Source organism: Xenopus laevis, chromosome 3S, assembly GCF_017654675.1.
Source record: "Xenopus laevis strain J_2021 chromosome 3S, Xenopus_laevis_v10.1, whole genome shotgun sequence".
NCBI lineage: Eukaryota > Metazoa > Chordata > Amphibia > Anura > Pipidae > Xenopus > Xenopus laevis.
Window position 1 is genome coordinate 74757740 of NC_054376.1, and position 24380 is coordinate 74782119.

At 36.1% G+C, this 24380-nt stretch overlaps 1 protein-coding gene across 1 annotated transcript in view; it reads left to right on the forward strand.

The window, feature by feature from the left end:
* The window catches only part of gramd4.S (GRAM domain containing 4 S homeolog), a gene marked incomplete at its 3' end in the record, with an annotated part of 53425 nt that overhangs the window by 20984 nt on the left and 8061 nt on the right, over positions 1 to 24380 (forward strand). The window contains 13 exon segments of the mRNA NM_001097852.1: positions 38 to 245; positions 3942 to 4062; positions 4391 to 4511; positions 9345 to 9403; positions 9977 to 10112; positions 10314 to 10339; positions 13984 to 14075; positions 15756 to 15847; positions 16756 to 16804; positions 18392 to 18463; positions 19682 to 19725; positions 19823 to 19932; positions 20548 to 20702. Coding sequence (NP_001091321.1) covers positions 84 to 245; positions 3942 to 4062; positions 4391 to 4511; positions 9345 to 9403; positions 9977 to 10112; positions 10314 to 10339; positions 13984 to 14075; positions 15756 to 15847; positions 16756 to 16804; positions 18392 to 18463; positions 19682 to 19725; positions 19823 to 19932; positions 20548 to 20702 — 1239 coding nt within the window. The 5' untranslated portion in view covers positions 38 to 83.

Sequence of the window (24380 nt, forward strand, 5' to 3'; positions counted from 1 at the left end):
ATTTTTCTAAATTTCCCTCTTTTTTTACACCTTGCAGGGACCTCAGTCATGTTAAAGTAAAACCCAAAGGTGTGCTGCTGAAAATGCTAAAAAGGCTGGACAAGATAAGGTTCAGAGGTCAGAAGCGAGACGAGTTCCTTGATTTAGTGGAGTCTCCCAATGCTTCAGACACAGAATGTGGAGATGAAATCCCCATGAAGATACCTCCAACGTCATTAAAAGATACTGAGGAGCTAAAGGACCCTGTGAGTTTTCTATCAAACTTTAAAGGGATACTGTCATGGGAAAAACATTTTTTTCAAAATGAATCAGTTAATAGTGCTGCTCCAGTAGAATTCTGCACTGAAATCCATTTCTCAAAAGAGCAAACAGATTTTTTTATATTCAATTATGAAATCTGACATGGGGCTAGACATATTGTCAATTTCCCAGCTGCCCCAAGTCATGTGACTTGTGCTCTAATAAACTTCAATCACTCTTTACTGCTGTACTGCAAGTTGGAGTGATATCACCCCCTCCCTTTCCTCCCCCCCCAGCAGCCAAACAAAAGAACAATGGGAAGGTAACCAGATAACAACTCCCTAACACAAGATAACAGCTGCCTGGTAGATCTAAGAACAACACTCAACACTGAGACACATTCAGATACATTGAGAAGGAAAAACAGCAGCCTGCCAGAAAACATTTCTCTCATAAAGTGCAGGCACCAGTCACATGACCAGGGGCAGCTGGGAAATTGACAAAATGTCTAGCCCCATGTCAGATTTCAAAATTGAATATAAAAAAATCTGTTTGCTCTTTTGAGAAATGGATTTCAGTGCAGAATTCTGCTGGAGTATCACTATTAACTGATGCGTTGTGAAAAAAACATGTTTTCTGAAGACAGGATCCCTTTAAACCTCAATATTATCTGCCTTATTTGTATCTTTAGTCTCAATTTCACCTTGAAGGGGTTTTGCAAACTTTGTTCCATGTACAAGCCAACTTTGAAAAGCTTCTGTGCATTCTGAGGATATACAGATAATTATAAAAAAATAATACAAATAATTATTTACAAATAATTCAAAAAAAAAAAAGGGACCAGGTTAAAACATTCTTCAGACATTCTATGACAGGGTCTCTTTTGGGTTCATTAGCACTTAAAGGGACATTATCCCTTTTTTCTTTTTTTTTGTTTTTGTTGTAAAGCTCAAAGGTATAGCTGTCATTTCAAATGATGGAAGTTTTGGTTAAACAGTTGTTTAAAGGAACAGTAACACCAAAAAATGTAAGTGTTTTAAAGTAATGAAAATATAATGTAGTGTTGCCCTGCACTGGTAAAACTGTTCACAAACACTACTATAGTTCATATAAACAAGCTGCTGTGGAGCAATGGTGGAAATTGAAAAATGGCTATATGGCACAGGTTGACTAATGGATAACGGATAACACCATTAGACAGACAGAGCTTATCTGCTATCTGCTGTGTAATCTGAGCCTTTTCTCCTTCGAATGGCTGCCCCCATTGCTACACAGCAGCTTATTTATATAAACAATAGTAGTGTTTCTTAAGCAAACACACCAGTTTTACCAGTGCAGGGCAACACTGCATTATATTTTCATTACTTTAAACCACTTTTATTTTTTGATGTTACTGTTCCTTTAAGGAGTCAGAACCAGCAAGGCAGTCTATAAACAAACAAACAAACAAACAAACCCAAAACTGCTTTTAAAGGAATTGTTCAGTGTAAAAATAAAAACTAGGTAAATAGGCTGTGCAAAATAAAAAATGTTGCTAATATAGTCAGACAAAAATGTAATCTATGTCTAACATAATAGCCAGAACTCTTTGCAGCACTATTGGTTTCTACTGATTGGTTACCAGGCAGTAACCAACCTGGAGCATGGCCAACTTTGTGTACTTTGAGGTTATTCAGAGGGGAAATGTATGAATGTTTGATTGCTAATGTCATTTTTTATAAATAGTATAAAGAAAAATCAGTAAAAAAAGAAACTGGTAATCCAGTTAAAAAGCACAAAGGACTGTTTATTCTGAAAAATATTTAAAACTAATTTTTAAATAGTCTCCTTTCTCTTCTCAAAACACACTGAGCATTGTACATGAAATATAGTTCATATTTATTGCAATAATATTACAAGGATAATGAAATGCAGTATGTGTATAATAGCAAAATATAATGATGTAAGCTGGAAGAAATGTATGAAGTAGCACCTTGTGGTATATTAGAACAAATTGTGGTATATTAGAACTGTGCAATGGACCCTTGTAAATCAGTATATTCTGTGGGGATGAACCATTACTGTATAGAATTATCTATAACTTCTTTGGTTAATGTATTCATTTTACCCCTTAACGAAGACTATTTTGCTATTGTGAAAAATAAAATTGTTAAAGGGGCAGTATACCCCATAGTTCAATATGAGTTTAATGAATTGAGCTTGTGCCATAGTTTTTGCTTGTTGTTTTAGTCTTGTCAAAACTGTTTTTTTGGTTTTCTTTTAATTTTATTTCTTAAGATAAACAGTTACTCCATGTTTTGTCACTGATCAATAGAAGTATATTATGCAAAATGATTATAAGAGATTTTTTAATAACTTGCAAGGACCAAACATTTAGAATCAGTTTTCTTCTTTGCCCAGTTTAGCTAAAAAAAAAAATAGTCAAAACCATTCATTTCTTATGTGATTAAAATAATATGCTAAAATGTTCAACACAAGTCCTGTAAACTGAGCTCATGCTAAAAAGGAGGTTTACTGCCCATTTAAAAGTAAGACTTTTGTAGTATTGTATTGAATTTTATAATGTAAGACTACATTACTTGCTGTGTACAATTTATGGCTGTGAAACTTAAGAGAATTAAGACTATTGGAGTTGCCACAGAGATGAACAGCTGATTTTCTTCATAACTGTACTGTTTGTAAAATTCTTTGCTTACAAGCAGCAGTATTGTACAATGGCAAAAATAGCAATCCACTTTTAAAGCACGGCATGAAGCAGATTGCTTTGAAACACATATTATATATTTTTTAGTGTTTGCTTTCAAATAGTGGGTTTGTTATTATACTGTATGATTTCAGTCAATGCAGTACACTTAAGTGAGGGATGTCAATCAGACCTTCAGCTGCCAGAGGATGCAGGGAGTTGTTCAGTTGCCGGAGGGCTACAGATCTGCCGTCTCTAGTGTCAAAGCAACTGCTTGTTCTTGCAGTAGATCTCCAATAAAAAAAACAAAAACTGAACCATTCAGCCTAGTGCTTATTGGTTTCTCTTCCTCCTTTGATCCTTGGCCAGGTATCTCCATTAACAGTGAAGCCATGAATGAGACTGAATTAGGTCAGGAGTGATTTTTGTAGCCCTGCAATGTTTTTCACTTGGACCCCTCCCTAACATTTTGAAGGCTTCAGTGATGTAGTAGTTTCTTGTACTGCAGGAGGATCACCACCAACAGCATATCTCTGTTTTCTGCACTAGCATTATCTCCCTGTGATTCCCAGGGAGATATTCCCAGGTCTGTATCTATACTTTGACTTTCGCTAGCAGATAATGTGTTCTGAATGAATGGAATTTGTAGGAAGAGGAAATATTCTAGCTCTGCTCTGTGCCTATGTATACCTTGATGGCTAATTTTCTTACTGGTGACACCAGGGATCTTTTTCCACCATATCTAAAAAGTGTGATATTTGTAACTGGAAATACCTGTTTTGTGGCAGGACTTTTGGGGGCATAAAATATATATATCTCAAAGGCTCCACTAAAGTCAATAGAAATGGTCAGGCTGTGATTAGACAAGGAAAAACAGATGGCTGAAAACACCTGAGTTTATTATAAACACAGTGTAAGAAAATATATTTCCATTGAACAGAAAGAAACAGCCTTCATCATTTTCGTTTTTTATGATCCTTGTCCAGTTCTTTTACACTATGTCTTCATTTGTCTTCAGGCTGGTTCAGGGACCATCATCATGGCTTCTGGAGTGGCAGAATACAACAGGACAGAGTCTGATCGACTTAATGAGGTTAAAGGGCATCTAGAAATCGCCTTACTGGAAAAACACTTTCTTCGTAAGTAGAACAAGAAATGCAAATGAGATTATACGCAGATATGAGTGATGGCTGGTATAGTTCTCACTTGAGCGGGCTATGATGCATATAGGGGGCATATTTGTCATTCTTTCATCTCTCTTTGCATACTCCAATAATAATACACACTAACTCTTAAAACCAAAGTTTCTGGCCAAACGTGTTTAGTGATTATTTCACTTCATCAGAGGCTCTCTCAGCAGTAAAGAGTGACTGAAGTTTATCAGAGCACAAGTCACATAACTGGGGGGGGGGCATGGATTGAAATATTTTTATTAAATGTTTTATTCATGTTTTTATTTTTGTACAGAGGAAGAGCTAAGGAAGCTGAGGGAAGAGACAAACATAGACACATTAAAGCAAGAATTAGAAAAGGAGAGGCAAAGAAGAACAGAACTAGAGCAAAAAATTACTGACATTGCCAAGACAAGGTATATTTGGTGCCTTGTGTGATTCTCTTTTCTCATTCTCTTTTGTCACCTACTTATAGGTGCAGGCCACAAAACATCCCAAATACCCTGCCACTTCCATATAGTGAAATTGCTGTAGACAAGTCAGTTAAATCATGTAATGTCATATATACACATCAGAAATAATTTTGCATTACTGTTTTCCCCACATGTTGACCAGTGGAGGGGTATTTCAGAAGTTTGTGTGCCTTGTGTTTTACAGATTATTTTGTGATTACTGATACTGTGGTAATGTGTATGGTTCCTACAGTGGTAGCAATAGAGTGTCCGATATGCAGGTTTTATGTGATTCAAAAATATGCTAATATCTTTAATATTTAATGTAAATCTCCCTTACCCTTTAATAGTTGGGTTAGCTGTTTGGATAAAAGTGGCTGCACTCCTTCACTAGCTCATATTTACCTGGGTGTTATTGAGTTGCCATAATATAATGTGATTTATTGCACAGAAATACAGTTCAGGGAACAAAAAATAACATGATGAACATTCTTATCACAGTCAACATAACCTTCTCCTGCCAGCCATCCACTTTAAAAATAGATCTGCTTGCTAATATTTTGGTGGCTGTGTGCTGTGTTTTCCACAGGGGCAGACAACAGCGAAAGTGAGGCACTATGAATTACTTTACTTGAGAGCATCTGAATTAAAATTTTCATCTAAACTGAAATGCATATATACCGTTGCAATTGTGCATTCTGTTTTTATCCCCAAAATACCAGCTGTATCAATTACATTTCATCTGGCAGTTTATTTATTCCTTGCTTACATTCCGTTTGGAATTGGGGATGTAATGTTAGTTCAATCTTCTAAAAATGTGCATATTGTGTGTTCCATTTAAACATAATACTTCCAAAAACCATTTAATACATCGCTAAAGTTATTTCAGTGTCTGTAATAAAACAGAGCCCAGTTGAGATTAAAAGGGGATTAAAGACAATCACAGACTAGTTGGTCGGCTGTTTTGATGAACAGACTGGCATTTTTGAAAATAATTACTTTGGCAGAGACATTTGTATTAAGAAATGTTTGTGGCAGACATTATACTCTTCCATCTCAACAGCATGACACTTTGAGATATTCATCCTTCGCTGATAAAATTTGATCAATATAATTTGATAGGTTTGATTGATTTGAGCTAATCGGTCAATTAAAGCTTTACCTGTGCAATTTTGTTGATGGACCAGAGATGTCCATGTTTCTTGTGTAGGACTTTGGTCCTCATTAAAGGAGAACCAAAGTTTAACAAAACAGTAGGCTTGCAATGCTGCCGATTATGGTTTGAGTTCTGTACCAGTCCAAGTTGACCAGAGCTTGTGAAGCAGTGAGAAAACCGTGAAGATTTGTTCCTCCTAATATGACCTTGGAACTCCCCATCTTTTCTCTACTATTACACTGCATATGCTCTGTGCTACTGCAGTTACCTGACTGAATTGCAATATACTGTATATAAATGTAATGACAGTAGGCTGACAGAAGGTTATTAATTCAGTTTTGCATTACATGGCAGCTCAGAAACTAGTGCACTTTTCCTCAGTATGTAGCATCAGCTTCCATAACAGATGGACCTAATTTTCTATGATTTGTAACTTCTCTAAGTTTAGTTTCTCAACAGCTGCCAATTGCTCACTGAGCATGTGCAGTGCAATAGCATTGATATTCCTAATGACACTCTTGCAACAACTTGCAATGCATGGATAATTATCGCTGAAATTCTGAACCTTTAAACCCGTGCAGTAAGCTGAGTACCATATATACTCGAGTATAAGCCGAGTTTTTCAGCATCCAAAATATGCTGAAAAAGTCTACCTCGGCTAATACTCGTGGGCAGTAACTGAGATTGCAGTCACTTTTAATCATTCCTTTACCAACAGTTCGCTTGGGGAGAGACTGAGATATCACACAGCGCCCTCTGTTGGTTATATGAAAGAATAACAGTGCGCCCTCTGTTGGTTATATGAAAGAATAACAGTGCGCCCTCTGTTGGTTATATGAAAGAATAACAGTGACTGCAATATCACACAGCACCCTCTGTTGGTTATATGAAAGAATAACAGTGACTGCAATATCACACAGCACCCTCTGTTGGTTATATGAAAGAATAACAGTGACTGCAATATCACACAGCGCCCTCTGTTGGTTATATGAAAGAATAACAGTGACTGCAATATCACACAGCGCACTCTGTTGGTTATATGAAAGAATAACAGTGACTGCAATATCAGACAGTGCCCTCTGTTGGTTATATGCACAAAATGTCGCTGTCTTGGGTATATTGATAATGGGTTGAGTGCAGAGGAATCTTGTATTTGTCTATGTGTTTTTTGTGGTCACACCCTCATTGCACCCCCGCCTAATGATTTTAAAAACTAGTGGTGAGCACAACTTTCCCTTGTTTGTTGTAGTTATGCAGGAGCAGTGACCGGCTCCATGTTGTGGCTCCCACCCCCTCCAACTATAGTCGGGTGATCCCACTGGTGTCTAATAAAAGGGCAGCCAAGTTTGGGAGTTTTACTTTGAAAGCAGCTAGTAAGTTGCAGGTAAAACGTATTCGTCCCTTTTATAAAATGTATAATTAAACCATAGAATTCTTAATGAATCAGATGAAAATTGAGTATAGGACTGGCCAGATATGGGATGACTTTGACGTAGTTGGCCAGCTTAAATATATTGCAATATATGGACAGACAATCCCTGTTTTGTTTAAAGGGTAGGGCATTTTTCAGTAGCAGTATGCACAAAATGTCGCTGTCTTGGGTATATTGATAATGGGTTGAGTGCAGAGGAATCTTGTATTTGTCTATGTGTTTTTTGTGGTCACACCCTCATTGCACCCCCGCCTCATGATTTTAAAAACTAGTGGTGAGCACAACTTTCCCTTGTTTGTTGTAGTTATGCAGGAGCAGTGACCGGCTCCATGTTGTGGCTCCCACCCCCTCCAACTATAGTCGGGTGATCCCACTGGTGTCTAATAAAAGGGCAGCCAAGTTTGGGAGTTTTACTTTGAAAGCAGCTAGCAAGTTGCAGGTAAAACGTATTCGTCCCTTTTATAAAATGTATAATTAAACCATAGAATTCTTAATGAATCAGATGAAAATTGAGTATAGGACTGGCCAGATATGGGATGACTTTGACGTAGTTGGCCAGCTTAAATATATTGCAATATATGGACAGACAATCCCTGTTTTGTTTAAAGGGTAGGGCATTTTTCAGTAGCAGTATGCACAAAATGTCGCTGTCTTGGGTATATTGATAATGGGTTGAGTGCAGAGGAATCTTGTATTTGTCTATGTGTTTTTTGTGGTCACACCCTCATTGCACCCCCGCCTCATGATTTTAAAAACTAGTGGTGAGCACAACTTTCCCTTGTTTGTTGTAGTTATGCAGGAGCAGTGACCGGCTCCATGTTGTGGCTCCCACCCCCTCCAACTATAGTCGGGTGATCCCACTGGTGTCTAATAAAAGGGCAGCCAAGTTTGGGAGTTTTACTTTGAAAGCAGCTAGCAAGTTGCAGGTAAAACGTATTCGTCCCTTTTATAAAATGTATAATTAAACCATAGAATTCTTAATGAATCAGATGAAAATTGAGTATAGGACTGGCCAGATATGGGATGACTTTGACGTAGTTGGCCAGCTTAAATATATTGCAATATATGGACAGACAATCCCTGTTTTGTTTAAAGGGTAGGGCATTTTTCAGTAGCAGTATGCACAAAATGTCGCTGTCTTGGGTATATTGATAATGGGTTGAGTGCAGAGGAATCTTGTATTTGTCTATGTGTTTTTTGTGGTCACACCCTCATTGCACCCCCGCCTAATGATTTTAAAAACTAGTGGTGAGCACAACTTTCCCTTGTTTGTTGTGGTTATATGAAGGATTAACAGTGATGGCAATATCACACAGCACCCTCTGCACATGGTAGTGGGACAGTGGGACAATGCACACAGTAATCTGTTTGGCAATTCTCTGTCACCATCAACTTTGCAAAGAAGTCCAGTTGATCGTTGGGGGGTTGCTTTGGTGGAATGTGCGCTGCTGGGAGACAGGGCTGTAGTTGTCTAGGCTTATACTCGAGTCAATAAGTTTTCCCAGTTTTCGTAGGTAAAATTAGGTACCTTGGCTTATACTCGGGTCAGCTTATACTCAAGTATATACGGTATATAAAATAAGGCATTTTTAGGGTTTAGTCATCTAATGCAGGGTCAACTGTAGACAGGGTGCTTTGCTTACCAACATTTAACTGTGCATAACAGATCACAGAAATTCCCTTTTCTTAGACCAGAAACTGCCTGTGTACCACCAGTGACATGTGGTTAATCTTAATGACAGATAGCATGAGCAGTTTGGGCTTTTCTTAAAAAACATCCAGGTATGAAATTAGCTGAAGGTGGCCAAATAGACAAACATCTCCATGTTTGGTGACCCCGCAAACAAGCAGATCTTAAAGGAACAGTTCAGTGTAAAAATAAAAACAGGGCTAATAGTTAGGCTGTGCAAAATAAAAAATGTTTCTTATATTGTTAGTTAGCCAAAAATGTAATCTATAATGGCTGGAGTGACCGGATGTCAAACATAATAGCCAGAACACTACTTTCTGCTTTTCAGCTCTCTAACTCTGAGTTAGTCATTGATTTTAAGGGGGGTCACATGGGACACAACTATTCAGGGAGTTTGTAATTGATCCTCAGCATTCAGCTCAGATTCAAAAGCAACTGATATGACCCATGTGGCCTCCCCTCAAGTCACTGAACAGTTCCTTTAAGGCTTATATTGTAACTCTCTGTTGCCTTTTTCAGGACAGATGAATCTGCCACACAGCAACTTTCAAAAGGACCGTCTCAGACCAACGGAGCAGGTACTGAACAAATTCATCCAGTCTCGGCTGGATACATGAATACATTATAACATTTACATACAAGTGCATGCAGTGCACAATATTAACCTCACCAGTAGATTTTCTATTATATGGCCTGATGCTTACAAAATATAACCCCCTTTGTTCCGAAATCCATGTTATTTGTTTATGTACTCCCTTTTACATTGTATTTTCTATGCAGTACCAAGCGCAGTATACATTTAACAGTACAAAAAATGTTTTAAAAATAAGGAAGACGATTTGTGTGTATATAATATAATCTATAAATACCCTTTCAATTCAGTTTCTGCATGTGAATTTTTGTTTTATGGCAATATATGTTTATATAAGCATAAATACACAATAGAAGCAAAAGAGCTACCGGTAATAATAAATAATTAAACATAGGAACTGTTGTGAAATGCATGTTTGTTGAAATTCATTGGAGTAGAGTTTTTTTCCCCAGGTTATGTTCTTGACCTTTAATGAGCATTGAAGCCTACTTGAACAGAGGTTTCTTATTATGACTCCGCACTATTTATCTGATATATTTTATGTTATTAACCTCATTAGACAAGCAAAGAAGTAAAACAATGTGCTACAGAGTCCAAAAGTGGTTTTACGACAAATTTGGGGAGTACATAGAGGATTTTCGATTTCAGCCAGAAGAGTGCACTGTGGAAACAGAGGAACCACTGAGTGCTAGAAGGTAATACTTCACACCTCTAAAGATCATACAGACTTTGTAGAGTTTTCATATTTACTTTAGCAACTATGTTTTCCTACTGTCAAAGAACTGTTGCATTTGCATCCAGCTAGAATGTTGCAAGCCAATTTATTTTGTGGAAATACCTTTTTATAATGTTTTTGTTTTTTTTTTTTTTTTTTTTACTGTTTTTACTTTTTTCAGATTGACGGAAAATATGAGACGGCTAAGTAAGTACTTATTTTAGTGGCATAGTTTCAAACCTTTTGTTTAGAGAACAGGCAGTGTGTTTGGGAAATGCTCTCTCTCACAAATGAAAGCTGAGAAATGTATGTGTGGCTGGTTCTTTAGTTCCACGGCTTTTAATCCAATCAAAAGGCCCTATAACATTTGTAAGTGTGTGTCAATCCTCATTTATTTTTTGCAATTTATTTTTTGCTGTATATGGATAACACATTCTTGAAAATGTGGGGCATTCAGTGAAGGAAGAAATCAATAGAAATTCACATTATCTGTAAGAGAGTCTTTTATGGTTGAGAGTATGCAGTCAGTAATGTGACGAGGAGGTGCGGGCTCGGGTGCAGGCTATGCAGCCGGGCCCCCTTCCGGAAGAAGAGATTGCGGCGGATTCACAACAGTGCGAACCGCCACTGTCTGCAGCTACCTGTATGATATGTACTGCTTTTTCTCCTATATTCTAAAAACACACACTGGCAGGTCAATTGGCTCCTGAGGAAATTGGTCCTAGTGTTTATTGTGTGATAGGGAACTTAAAGGAATTGTTCAGTGTGAAAATAAAAACTGGGTAAATAGATAGGCTGTGCAAAATAAAACATGTTTCTAACATAGTTAGTTAGCCAAAAATGTAATGTATTAAGGCCGGAGTGATTTGATATATAACATGTCAGTCAGATCACTACCTGCCTGCTTTTCAGCTCTCTTGGTTTACACTGACTGGTTACCCTGACTACCAGGCAGTAACCAATCAGAGACTTGAGGGGGGGCCACATGGGTTATATCTGTTGCTTTTGAATCTGAGCTGAATGCTGAGGATCAATTACAAACTCACTGAACAGAAATGTACCATGTGCCCCCCTTCAAGTCGCTGACTAGCTCAGAGTTATAGAGCTGAAAAGCAGGAAGTTGGATTCCGGCTGTTTTATTAGACATCTGTTCACTCCAGCCTTTATACATTACATTTTTGGCTAACTAACTATATTAGAAACATTTTTTATTTTGCACACCCTATCTATTTACCAACTTTTTATTTTCACACTGAACTGTTCCTTTAAACGGTAAGCTGCACTGGGACAGGAATATATGTGAATAAGGAAATACTCTGTAAAATGCTGAGCAAAATGTTGTTTGTCGTGGAACTGGGCTTCTTAGGGCCCAGCAAACATCCTGAACTCTAGGGCCCATTTTTACAGCAAATACATTTAGTTTGTGTTAAATGTTATAGGTGTTATAAATACCTATGGTGGCAATAGTAAAGGGCTGATGGGAATTACACTAGGCTGGCACCGGTGTCCTTGCAACGACATGGAGATCACCTAGTACTCTGGCAGGGCAGTCTGCACTATATGTAGAAAGACTAATAAGTATGTAACAATATTAAGAAGGTATTTAAAATCGATTTATACAAGTAAAAGCCCGTGTTTTTATTACCTTCTCTAACTTGTTTGCCATTTTGAAGTCTTGCACCAAATTCTGCCATTTAATTGGCATTAATCCTCAGTGGCTCTTAACACTGGGGGGGGGGTCACAAAAGTGGAGGTAGAGTAGTTAAAACTGGTGTAAATACAATCTCCATATTCTCAAACAGAAATCTGGCAAAATACTGACTGGTGGAAAAAAAAACAGTTTACAGAGATTTATGTAAATATGTCGTTAAAGCAACAAGAACGGAGAAGAAAAACTAAATTTCTGCATTGTTTCCTTCAGTCTCCATTCACTGCACTAATAAGTATATTCATGGATATTAACATCTTATTGTGAGGTACAAACCCTGTTTTCTGTATAATCAGAAATAAATAGCAATGGGTTTTATATTATTTTTATAGAAGAATTTTAATTGCTAACATAAAACCGGTAACAAAACCTTACATTTGCATTACTTTGCTATTTTTTGCTAAATTAATGAGGCAATGTTAGCATTTTGAATATATATACAGTCCAATATGTGGTGCACTCCGGTAAAAATTCAGCTCATGGCTGGGTGCTATCAGATATATCATAGATAGTTGTTTCCCACAATTGACACACTCCAGGACTTCATAATGTAGTCAAACACAAAAAGAATTTATTGTCAAGGTTTCGGTCCTGTGTGGGACCTTACTCAAGACATTACAGTAATGTTTCAAAGTCCTGGAGTGTGTCAATTATGGGGAACAACAAATATATGTATTTATTTTATTTATTTAGATATATAGATATATATATCTAGAGAGAGAGCTTTATTTAAAGGTGAAATAAATCCACCCTGTCAAATTGTAGTTGTTACAGAGTTGCCCAGCAGTGCTGGCCCCACATTTAGCTGTGCCACTTTTGTTTCTAGCATCCACCTTGCTGATCAGTGATCAGGCCCATACACACAGGAAGTTATACTGGCATCTTGGGCTATTGCAGAAGTTCCTAGGTGAGATAAGTAATGAAAACAAATATATGATAAGTGTTCTGCCATATTGGCCTTTTAAAGTGGCACAACCATTAGTACAAGTGCAGTCATTAGTACAACTGAGGGGCACCTTATGACAGACTGACAGGTGTAGGAAGTGCTATGGACAAATACAAAAAAATGTTGGTAAAATGTTGTGCGAAAAACAAAAGCTGTTTAAAAGACAAATTCACACAAGCGGAGATAGAGGTTTGTGACTATGGAGGGAAATCTTATGTTTTTATCTCCACATTTATTTTGTCTCAATATCACCAATTTTGTGAATTCCCCCCTTTGTGTTTGCACAACAAGGGACAGATTTAACAAGGGTCGAAATGAAAATTTGAATTTCGAATTTGAATTTTAGAGTTTTTTTATGGCCAAAACTGTCAAATTTGAGTTTTTTAAAAAAATTCAAGTTGAATTTTCAAGATTTATTATACTCTGGCCCTTTAAGAAGTCGAATGTGACTATTCGCAACATAAAACCTGCCGAATTGCTGTTTTAGTCAATGGGAGAGGTCACGGCTTCAATTTGTAGTTGTTTGAAACCTTCATGACATTCAAGTTTTTTTTTTTTTTTCAGAGAAAAAACTCGAATCGATTTGAATTCGATTTGAGTTTTTGGATCGATCCTATTCACCCAGTTTAACTGAACTAACTTGAATTAACCAAGTTTAACAAATTCGATTGGTTGAATTTCGAGTTCATGGGAGATATGGGGTATGTGATAAAGCTTTTGTTTTGCCATATTGGGCTTTCAAAGTGGCATGGAATCTTTCTCTGAAGGGCACAACCATTAGTACAAGGCACATTTACAACTGAGAGTCACCTGACAGGTTTAGGAAGAGCTAAAGAGAAATTCAGAAAAATGTTGGGAAAATGTCATTTGAAATGCCTAATTTTGTCTCAGTATCACCACTTTTGTGAATCCCCCACCCACACTTGTGAGCATTGTCAATCTTTAATTCTACAGTTTAGATGGTAAGTTAACATTTTATAATGTTATGGTTTTATCCTTCTCCTGAGAATTTGTCAGCATCAATACCATTATTCTTTAACTGTATGTGGTATATTTTAAACAAAACAGCGGTCAGTACAGTATTTAAAGATACACTTTGAATTCTCAATTTGATTTCTTTTTTTTACTAGAAGAACCGTATTGCTATGAACACTGTGGAAGTTTATTGAACATAAATGTTTTTATTTGCATTTTCAGAGAGAGGTGCCAAACCTGTTACAAATTTTGTAAAAAACCTTTCTGCCTTATCAGACTGGCATTCTGTCTACACTTCTGCTATTGCCTTTATTGTAAGTATCTGTGTTTAAACTATAGAAGAAAGTCTTGGTTTAAATCAGTGTCCATCTATTTAAATTTTGCTGGTTTCTGTTCTTTGCTTGACATGCATGGCAAAAGCTGGGCTCCCCCTTTCATTTCATATGCTACAGTGTGGTTACTAAGGTTAGCTAGCAGTACCTACAACACTTTGCTGAAAATGAGCCAGTTAGGTTATACAGCTAGGAGATATTAAATAGAAACATGTTTAAATTTTGTATGTGCAACCTTGAATAACTGTTAATAAAACTGTCAGAAAGCTGCATTGGTACACAGGATGATTTGGGCTTGTTTTTCAACATACACTTTACAGAAGCACTTTATAGAAAGCAAATTTGCTAATAATTTACCAACAGTTCTATAAGGGTTTACTCTTTAAGGGCAGTGACATGATGGATGCTTTCAGATCTTGGCCTACCATGTTTTTTAGTAGGCAAAGACACAGATGGCATAAAATCACTTGTTTGGGTATTCCAGGTGACTAGGCTATGTATGTATCTATTTTTTGTGGCTTAAATAAAGTTCTCAGTTCTTTTACAAGCGTGTTTGTGGGATCTGTGAGTGCCTGCCATTTTTCTTCTTTGGTTGGATGCCTCCACCTCCAGCTGTAGGTATGGGGTATGAGCACTTAGGCCCCACATATTACTGGTGAGATAATAAAAATGTATTTTAGTTTTTTACATTGGGATTTTCTTAAGTATGTTCCTGGTAACTTCCATTTTTCTTCTTTGGTTGGATGCCTCCACCTCCAGCTGTAGGTATGGGGTATGAGCACTTAGGCCCCACATATTACTGGTGAGATAATAAAAATGTATTTTAGTTTTTTACATTGGGATTTTCTTAAGTATGTTCCTGGTAACTTCCCTGAAAAAAACAACAGTCCCTCTTTTGGTTATCTATGAAGATTTTCTTTTATCCAGCTCATGATATACACTATCTAGTACAATTCATTCAAATTTCTTTTGAAAAGATTTCACCATTCATCCTAGTTGAACTGAAGAAGCCCCTCGGGTGAGGGGTGAAATGTTTTCAAGATAAACTCTAAATGTCCAGTTGCATTTGAATTAATTCTGCTAGACTCTGTTTATTTGAGATCATTGCCGAAAAGTGCTTCATTGAGTATTTTCCGGACATTCTTAAAGACAGCTATTAAGGACAGTTGTATCTGTTTGACCCCTGTCTAGAAATAAAGATTAAGATATTAATTTCATTACCTAACTAGACTATACAATATTCTGAAGAAAAGCGTCTTTCACAATACGCTCAATAGGCAATATTGAGAAAAAGACAACACTTTCTTTGATTTTTTTCATAGTTGCAGACAATTGTGGATACATTGCCTTTAGTATTACTTCTTTTCATGGTTTTAAGGTAGGCTGATTGATGACATGCTGCAATAGTCTGTCATGGCATTGCCAGAGGAAGAAATAACTATAATCTTAGGAAGAGAGCTAAGATTGTGTTATTGATTTAATGGACCAATAATAAAACAGAATTTTTTGAAAAAGGTTTGAATGTTCAAACTAAATTAGCCATCCATGGTATTTGATTTAAGGTTTTCCTGAGCTAGGGTGACATGTTATATCTTTATTCTACCACTTAAGAATTGTGTTGTGCATGCTGTTTAACTGAACTGTATTTCTCTTCCTTTGCAGATTTACATGAATGCTGTTTGGCATGGCTGGGCCATACCTATGTTTTTATTTTTAGCTATTTTGAGGTTATCACTAAATTACCTCATAGCCAGGTAACTGATTTTAAATTCATATAATAACAAATTTATAACACCTTACCAAGCATACCGTTATTATAAAAAAAAAAACTCTTTGGAGAAGTCACTCTAAACTTTTTTGACCAAAATCTGCCCTGTGCAAGCTGCTGACCGAAAGATGCTGTTCTATCAGTTTTAGATGTGAATTGTGTATTGGTGGTTTTTTTTCTTTTTCATTTAAAACATTTTTTGTGGTTAAGAGTAGTTCGTATTATCCACAATTTTTAGCTCTAAAAAATATGATATGCCAGGTCATAGTTCGGTGTTTTTTGAAATGATTATGAGAATAAAAAAGGCAAACCAACCTTTCACAAGTTTCAGAGAACCAGGAAGAAATTTGATTGGGAGTGATACTATGTAAACAATGTAATAAGTAGGGATGCATTCCGAATCCTGCTGAAAAAAGGCTGAATCCAAAACCAAATCCTGGATTCAGTGCATCCCTAGTAATAAGAGTTTGCTCCGGGTTGCTCGTTTGAAACAGGCATCTGATTAGACCAGTTGCAAACATTGACTTTTATTACATTACCCCTTAAGTTTTTTTTTTTAAATATATATAGCAAAATGGTGCGCATGTAGCCGAGTGCAACAATCAGTTGGCTTTGGTTTGGTCTGATGCAGATAAAATACTTGCATTGTTTTAATACTAGCAGTTCATCAATTTACTGTGTAAGCCTATAAAACTTTTATCAAATTCCTTCTACATTTTGTGCAAATGTTAAATCTGTTAATTAATGCTGCCAGTTAGCAGGGTACATCAGTGATATTTTCTCTCTCCTTACAGTGTTGGAAATGCTGATGCTCAAAAATACTACAGTATTTTCAGGTTTTATCTGTTGAAGAGATTTGTTATAATATTTTTACTCATTTCCTGTTGTATTTAGGGGGTGGAGGATACAGTGGAGCATTGTGCCTCAAGTTTCAGAAACCATAGTAAGTGTTTGTGATGACATATTCCTGAATGTTGATCATATAGATCTTTGCTAGACATTTGATTGTGTTTTGGGGAATAATCAACAAGCCACTCTTCCAAATGGAAACATTTTATCTCTCATAATCAAATACAGGTATGGGACCTGTTATTAGGGTTGCCATCTTTCCCAGCTCCTTACTCCAGACAGAGGGTGCAGCTGGGCAGGCCGGTGATTTCACAGGGCAGGGCTATGGCATGTTGATCAGCAATAGGCCTCAGAGAGCAGTTTTGACCGAGACAACCCTTTTGAAAACTGTGCTGTCCGGGTTAAAGCCAGCCAGGTGGCAATCCTACCTGTTATCTAGAATGCTCTTGACTCTCCGTAATTTGGATCTTAATACCTTAAATCTACTAGAAAATTATGTAAGCATTAAATAAACCCAATTGACTGGTTTTGCTCAAATAAGGTTTAATTAAATGTTAATTTGGATCATGTACCGTTTTATTATTACAGAGGAAAAGTAAACACATTTTTGGATTATTTGAATAAAATGGAGTCTAAGCCTAATTTGCAGTTTTACGGATAACATCCCATAACTGTACATATTTCAACAAAAGGCATAGATGTGTTAATTTATACTTTACATACTTCTGCATTGTGGACATACGTGGTATTATATTCTGTTAAAATATAAATTGTGTGCCTGACAGTGAAATTTAAAAGGATGTTGTTAAGAATTGACCAAAACTAGTTTGAAAGACTGCTGCTTTCAGTATCACTAAATGTTCAACATATTTAGAATGTGGGCAATTTATCCCAAAGAACAGCAAAGCAAGTTATGTTTTTTCTTTTGTTTATACTAATGACACTGAGGTTTGACATGGAATAGCTTCTGAATTGAAATTCTGTGATACTTTGTAACATCATTTTCATAACAAAACTATAACAATCCCATTAAAGTATAACTTTATTTATATATAGCACTATTTTGATATGCAATGCTGTGGAATTTTGACGGTATGGAAAAGCTCTTACAAGAAATACAAGAACAATAAATAATGATAAACTATACATTGATTAAGAGACTTATTTTTACTAGACTTTTACGAAAGCCTCTGTAGTCTGTATATCTAGTCATTTTTATTTCCCTAAACCTGAAAAATCACTCTCTTTCTCAAAGTGGCTATCTAACTGTTTCCAAATATTTTGTGTTGTGATGCTTGTTAGGTATATAACGGCAATGACACATAACTCATTTTGCAGCCCAGGCAACTGAAATTTTGTGTTATTGCCAGAAATGTAAATCATGGCAGGTGAAATATTCAATTTGCATAATCATGTAAAATGACAATTTTTTGCATGATTTGGGTAGTTTACCTGAAGTGATTTACATTGCCAGTAATGGCATCACATTTCAGTTGTTTTGTTGCCTGCACTTGTTTGTTGTCGCAGGCAACAAAACAACCCAACTATCTTAAAAGTCTACACTCTGATACATTTTATTTTCTTAGTAATTGTAACTGCTATTTATTTTTTATAAATGCATGTTTTTGATAACTGTCATTCCATTTTTGTTTTTCAATGGATAAATATTCTTTCCCCTTAGGAACTTCCAAAAGAAGATCTGACGGTATCTGAGAAGTTTCAGCTAGTACTCGATGTAGCACAAAAAGCACAGGTACAGCATTCCATTTCTAGCACTAACCAGCAGCTGCATAGTTCAGATTCATGGTGGACAGACAAACTCACATTAACATACAGCAACTTGGCTTTCCTGATTAACATTATTGTTAGAATCCTGGACCTGCAATATTGTCTTAAAAGTCTCTTAACCAGGTCAATGACCAATTCAACAATATACGCTACTTGATTTTGAGGTTTCATCACTTGTATATAACTGTTCAGTAAACCATATGGTATAGTTTTTCCAAGTCCAATTTATATTAATATTTGTGTGATCCACAGCAGAAGCCCATTAATTAATTCAAATTATATCTGCAATTAATTCCATTACACCATTAAGGGCAGCTTTATCAAAATGTGAGATTAGAGCTAGCCACAGAAAAACTTGCCCACTTATTTACTGTATTCCTATGGGATTTTTAGAAGCGTATTTATCAAATGTGAACTCTTTTGATAAATACTTTTACAAATCCCATAGGAATAAATAGAAAGTGGGTGAGTTTTTTCTGTGGCAAACTCTTATCTCATATTTTGATAAATCTGCCCCTTAAATCTTAAATTCTTTAAATCTTAAAATACAATTATTGCAATGCAAAGTAATGTGTTTATTAATGTGAGTAGAAGCTGCCATACTGAAAACCAATTAGGAGCAGGCAGTCAATGAAGGCAAACTTCCACCAGGAGAACAGTTCAAAGTGAAGAAATTTTATTGTGTCCACAACCTTACGCGTTTCGTGTCATAAACACTTGATCATTTAGCCTATGATTAAGTGTTTATGACACAAAATGCGTAAGGCTGTGGACACAATAAAATTTCTTCACTTTGAACTGTTGTCCTGGTGCAAGTTTGCCTTCATTGAGTGCTTGCTCCTAATTGGTTTTCGTTTTATCCGCTGCCCATGCTGAGGGCTCAGAGCGGTGCACCTGGGTCACTTCCCCTATGTGGTGAGTAACCGCTTTACTTTTGGAGACCCTAATACCATAGATGAAGCTGCCATACTGTTCCTTACTTCAATATATAAGGAATTTAATTGTCATCTCACAAATCTCCCATTCCTCTTGCAGAAATGCAATGATAAGTCCTGTTGGAAATAACATCAGATGAGCAACTTTTAGTGAAATTACTAAAAATAATTGGAAAATATTTATTTATATTTGATATCAGTGAGTCAGAGAAACAGAAAAAATAATACCAATTTTACTTTTAATGCAGAACCTATTTGGGAAGATGGCAGACATACTGGAAAAAATTAAGAAGTATGATTTTTCACATTATATACCTTATAAACATTATATCAATGCAGCTGGAGCTAAAAGTAATTCTTCTTTGTATGTGTTTCTTCCAAATTTACAGCCTCTTTATGTGGGTTCAACCAGAAATGACCCAGAAGCTTTATATTAGTCTCTGGGCAGCGTTTGTTGCATCGTGCTTTTTTCACTACAAGACAATTGGCCTTTGTATGGGTAGGTGTATACACTTATGTGCTACGATGGTTTTACAATTGCATAGTAATGAAATACTGAATAGAAAATGTACCATTTATAGTGACTTGCGTTATTGTTAATATACATTAATTATTAGGAGATAACCTTGTTTTCCCTGAATAGCCTGTTGAATATTGGCAAAGGATAAGTTATTTTACAGGTTATACAGCAGAATAATTTAGTGATTGGTCTGTTTTTGGGCAGAACTAGAGGGGGTAGTTTATCTGCACGAATTTGCCCATGGGCTCAAATCAATGGTATCTAATAACATTTTTGCATTCATTATTCTACCTGTAGTTGGCTGAAACAGGCAGTCACTGATTGGTTGCTATGGGTTACTGCCCATGGGCAAATTTTCCCAACATTGATAAATGAGCCCCACAGTGTTCTCATTGTTACCTGGTTGTTAAAAGCATACTGTTGTTTCATTTAACAAAGACATATGAAATAGCAATAGTTTTAAAGTTGCATACATACAGGTTAGTTTTCACTATATGTTTTATTTTCTCTAAGAGCTTGAACCATGATTTTCCTAAATGAAAGAGGCATATTTCAATGTTCCTGAAACACTGTGTTATCTTGTGTACCCTGCAGGACTGTATGCTGGAATCAAGTTTTTTCTCATTGACTTTATCTTTAAACGCTGTCCAAGACTTCGAGCAAAGTATGACACCCCTTATATCATATGGACAAGTCTGCCAACAGACCCCCAGCTTAAAGAGCGGACAAATGCAACTTCATCAAGAAGGGTATGTATATTTGTCTTGCTTCCAATGCATTCCAAAAAACCCCCAAACTTCAAAGCATTCTGCTTAAAGGCAGCACCAACATGAGTTACATGATGAAACTTGAAACCAGTACTCTCTATGGTGTTCCATATGCAATACTCATCCTATAGACTATAAGGAGGAGAGGCTTCCAGCAGTTCAAGGAGTTTTAACTGATTAAAATTGCAGCAACGGAAACATCCTTTAAGCCATTGACAAATATTGCAGAAAGGAGCAATTCTTTGTGCATTACTAGCAGACACAGAGATATACCACTATAACTGCTTATAACAGAATTTTTTGAGTTCTAATTCTGGAGCTGGAGTGCTAAAGTTTATTTTAGATATGACTTCAAATACACTGCCAAAAGAAACAGCTTTGTTGTAGTTAGTGTGAACAAGCTGTCTTAAATCTGAGGTTGTATGGGGACAGAACATTTCAAAGCAGTTAATTTCATGGCAATACATAAAAAGAACACCACCCCTGATACATATTCTTCAGTTTGACAGTTTTGTCTCTGTTACTAATGCAGCGATCCTTAAAGGGTCCTTCCAAACACTTTTTTCAGTTCAATTGTTTTTAGATTGTTCACCATAAATAAAAACTTTTTTCAATTGCTTTCCATTTTTTACAGTTTTCCCAAAAGTTAAGTTTAAAGTTTAATGTTCCTCTGTCTAGTGTTTCAGTCTGGTGGCTCAGTGATCCAGGAACATTCTGAACTGTTACAATTTGCTATATATAATTGATACATTTCTCAGCCGCATCTGTGGAATATTAGCAAATATTGTATTAATTCTAACAGCTGAAACTCAGGGATTCTGCTCAGCAGGAACAAGGATAACACATGTATCCGCTAAATGTATTCATTTAAAACAGTTAAAGAGTCGGCTACCTCCCCCTCTCTAAGCTGCTTTTGAAGGTGAAAAATGAATCTTTACACTTCAATATTAGTTAAACGGTCACAAGTAGAAAATGGAAAGTAATTGGAAAAAGTCGTTATTTCTGGTGAACAATCTGAAACTAATTAAACTGAAAAAGGTGTTTAAAGGTGAACAACCCCTTGAAGCAACATTCTTAGTAAATGTGCAAAGTGAAAGGTAAAGATTTGAGGAATGATGCAGTCATATCCATTATTGTTTTTGTTTTGGGGTTTCAGATTGAAAGAATGATCCTTGCTTTGACTTGAGGATACACATTCTAGTTCATTTTATTTCCAGCAGCTTTCTGCTTCGAGGTCATTAGTGTTATTTACACTTTCAAAGTCAAACAGCTCAAGGGCAAAAATTCTAACAAGCAAGCAAGACAAGTATTCTCTACACATGGTTTCATTTTTCTGTTCTAACATGCTTGCTTAATCTCAAAACTATATTGGGTTCATTCACAGTGAAAAGAATGGGTACACAGTTTGACCTACAATAACAGCAATTTCCCAGCCCTTGTAGGCTTTTTGTTAAACATGGTATGTTCAGATTTATGTACCTATTCAGCTTTAAGAAGGGTTGCAGAACTTCCATTCTTAGTAATAAAACCACCTTTATTTCACATATGGCAGGATCACAGCAATGTTTCAGACTGTACAAGTACTTTTTCAAGATAACAAATTATATGACAAAATACTTGTCAGAAGGTTTTGTGTTGTCTGAAATGTTGCTGTGATCCTGCCACGTGTTAAATAAATGGTTCCCCCTAATCATTTTTTGTACATTGTAGTACCCCTCAATACTTGCTGTTCTCATAAATATTTTCCCTTTTCTGCTCTAGTGATGCTGCAACAGGTAGTTACATATGTGTTGCTGTATAAACTTAAATAATGCATTGTCCTGCTTTGCTGTTCTGCCATTTTTTATTTGAACAACACCAACATAATCTTATGTCAAACATTTTGTCTCTTCTAGTGGAGACCACTCACTGTGCATATACATGTCTAAATCCTCTCACTGGTTTGTTTTGTAATGTGTATATAATGTGAACAAGACCTCACCTTTTCTTTTGTCACTGTCACATTTGTGTTTGTTTTTTTTTCCTGCTAGCTGTCAGGGCATGACAAGGTATGAAACACAGAGTGACATTTTGTGTTTTTTGGCATCTTGTCTACATAACAATATAGTATTTTATTTTAAACCTCTCTGATTATGTCCGGTTAAATAAACGCTGGATTCACATGTTCTACATCTACACTAATGACCCAAGCCATGAGAGCTAACAAGACTAATACATTCAAAACAATCATGTGCAAATTGGTAGGCATTGTATTTATGTAATGCATTTTATATATAGGCTTGATTCCATATATGAGGCTATAATCTCAGAAAACAGAAGTTTTATACATGGGTTACGTTCTACTTTATTCTTAGTTTGCCTTTCATTTAAGGGGAGTAATCTGGATATATTTTCCATTGAGTGTAGTGGTTGGTACTGATGGTAATGGAACGCAGGCTATGCAGTATTTTTCTGCAAGTGGTAAAAAATAAACACTGTCTAGCATAGTTCTGATTTGTACCAATAAAATAGAAGTCTTAGGGGCACATTTATTAAATTATTTAATTATATTTACCTTTGAGTTAACTTTTAGTATGATGTAGAGAGGGATTTTCTGAGACAATTTGCAACTGGTTTTCATTTCATTATGTTTTTCATGTTTTTAAATTCTTTGTGGTTTGTGAGTTCTCTAGCTTTGTATTCTTTCTTTTTATACTTTCTAGTTTGCAATTTCAGCAACCTGTTTGCTAGGTTCCAAATTACCCTAGCAACCATGTATTGATTTGAATAAAAGATTGCTATATGAATAGGAGAGGGCCTGAATCAAAAGTAGCAATACTATTACATTTTTAGCCTTAAAGAGCATTTGTTTTTTAGATGGCATTTGAAAGCTGGAAAGAGTCAGAACAAAAGTGGCAAATAAGTATTGAAAATTGAAAAGTTGCTTAGAATTGGCCATTCTATAACAAATGAAATGTTAATTTAAAGGTTAATTAAAACTAGTGAATTCAAAAGTTGCAGCTTTTGTGCTTAATGAGTACAAGTGTTATTGAATTGACTCATTTATCAATGCAGATTATAAATGCAGATTTAATCTGTATTTATTTCTGTGGTTGTCCATATTTAGCACAGTTCTGCCCAAGTGTTCCATATTAACAATTATCTTATTCCCTTATGGGAAGAAAGGATTTTTTTCACCGGCACATAGGGAATGATGCTAGCAGAGCGAACCCTTGCAAAGTTTAGCATGCAATAAACTTTGCAAGGATCGCCTGCTAGCATCATTCCCTGTGTGATGGTGATATTTTCCTATTCCTATGTGGTTGTGAGGTGGCCGATACCTCTCTCACTGTGCACCAGGGGTTTGTGGTTTTTGGACCACCAGGGTGTTGCAGTGGAATCTACCTTCTAAGAAAGGATAATTTCACAAAGCTCAGAATCAGACACAATGCACTAAGATGGCTGCCTCCACACCAATATTACAGCTAAAAAAATAAATTTGTTGGTGCAAGAATAACATTTTAAATTGTAGAGTTAATTATTTGCACTGTAAACAGTGTAATTAACCTTCATCTACAACAGGTGAAACAATTTTTAGATGATATGTGCCCTTTACGTTCTGAAAAGGCATGAACTTTTAAAATAAAAGCATGTATATTAAAAAAGTATTTATCCGGGAGC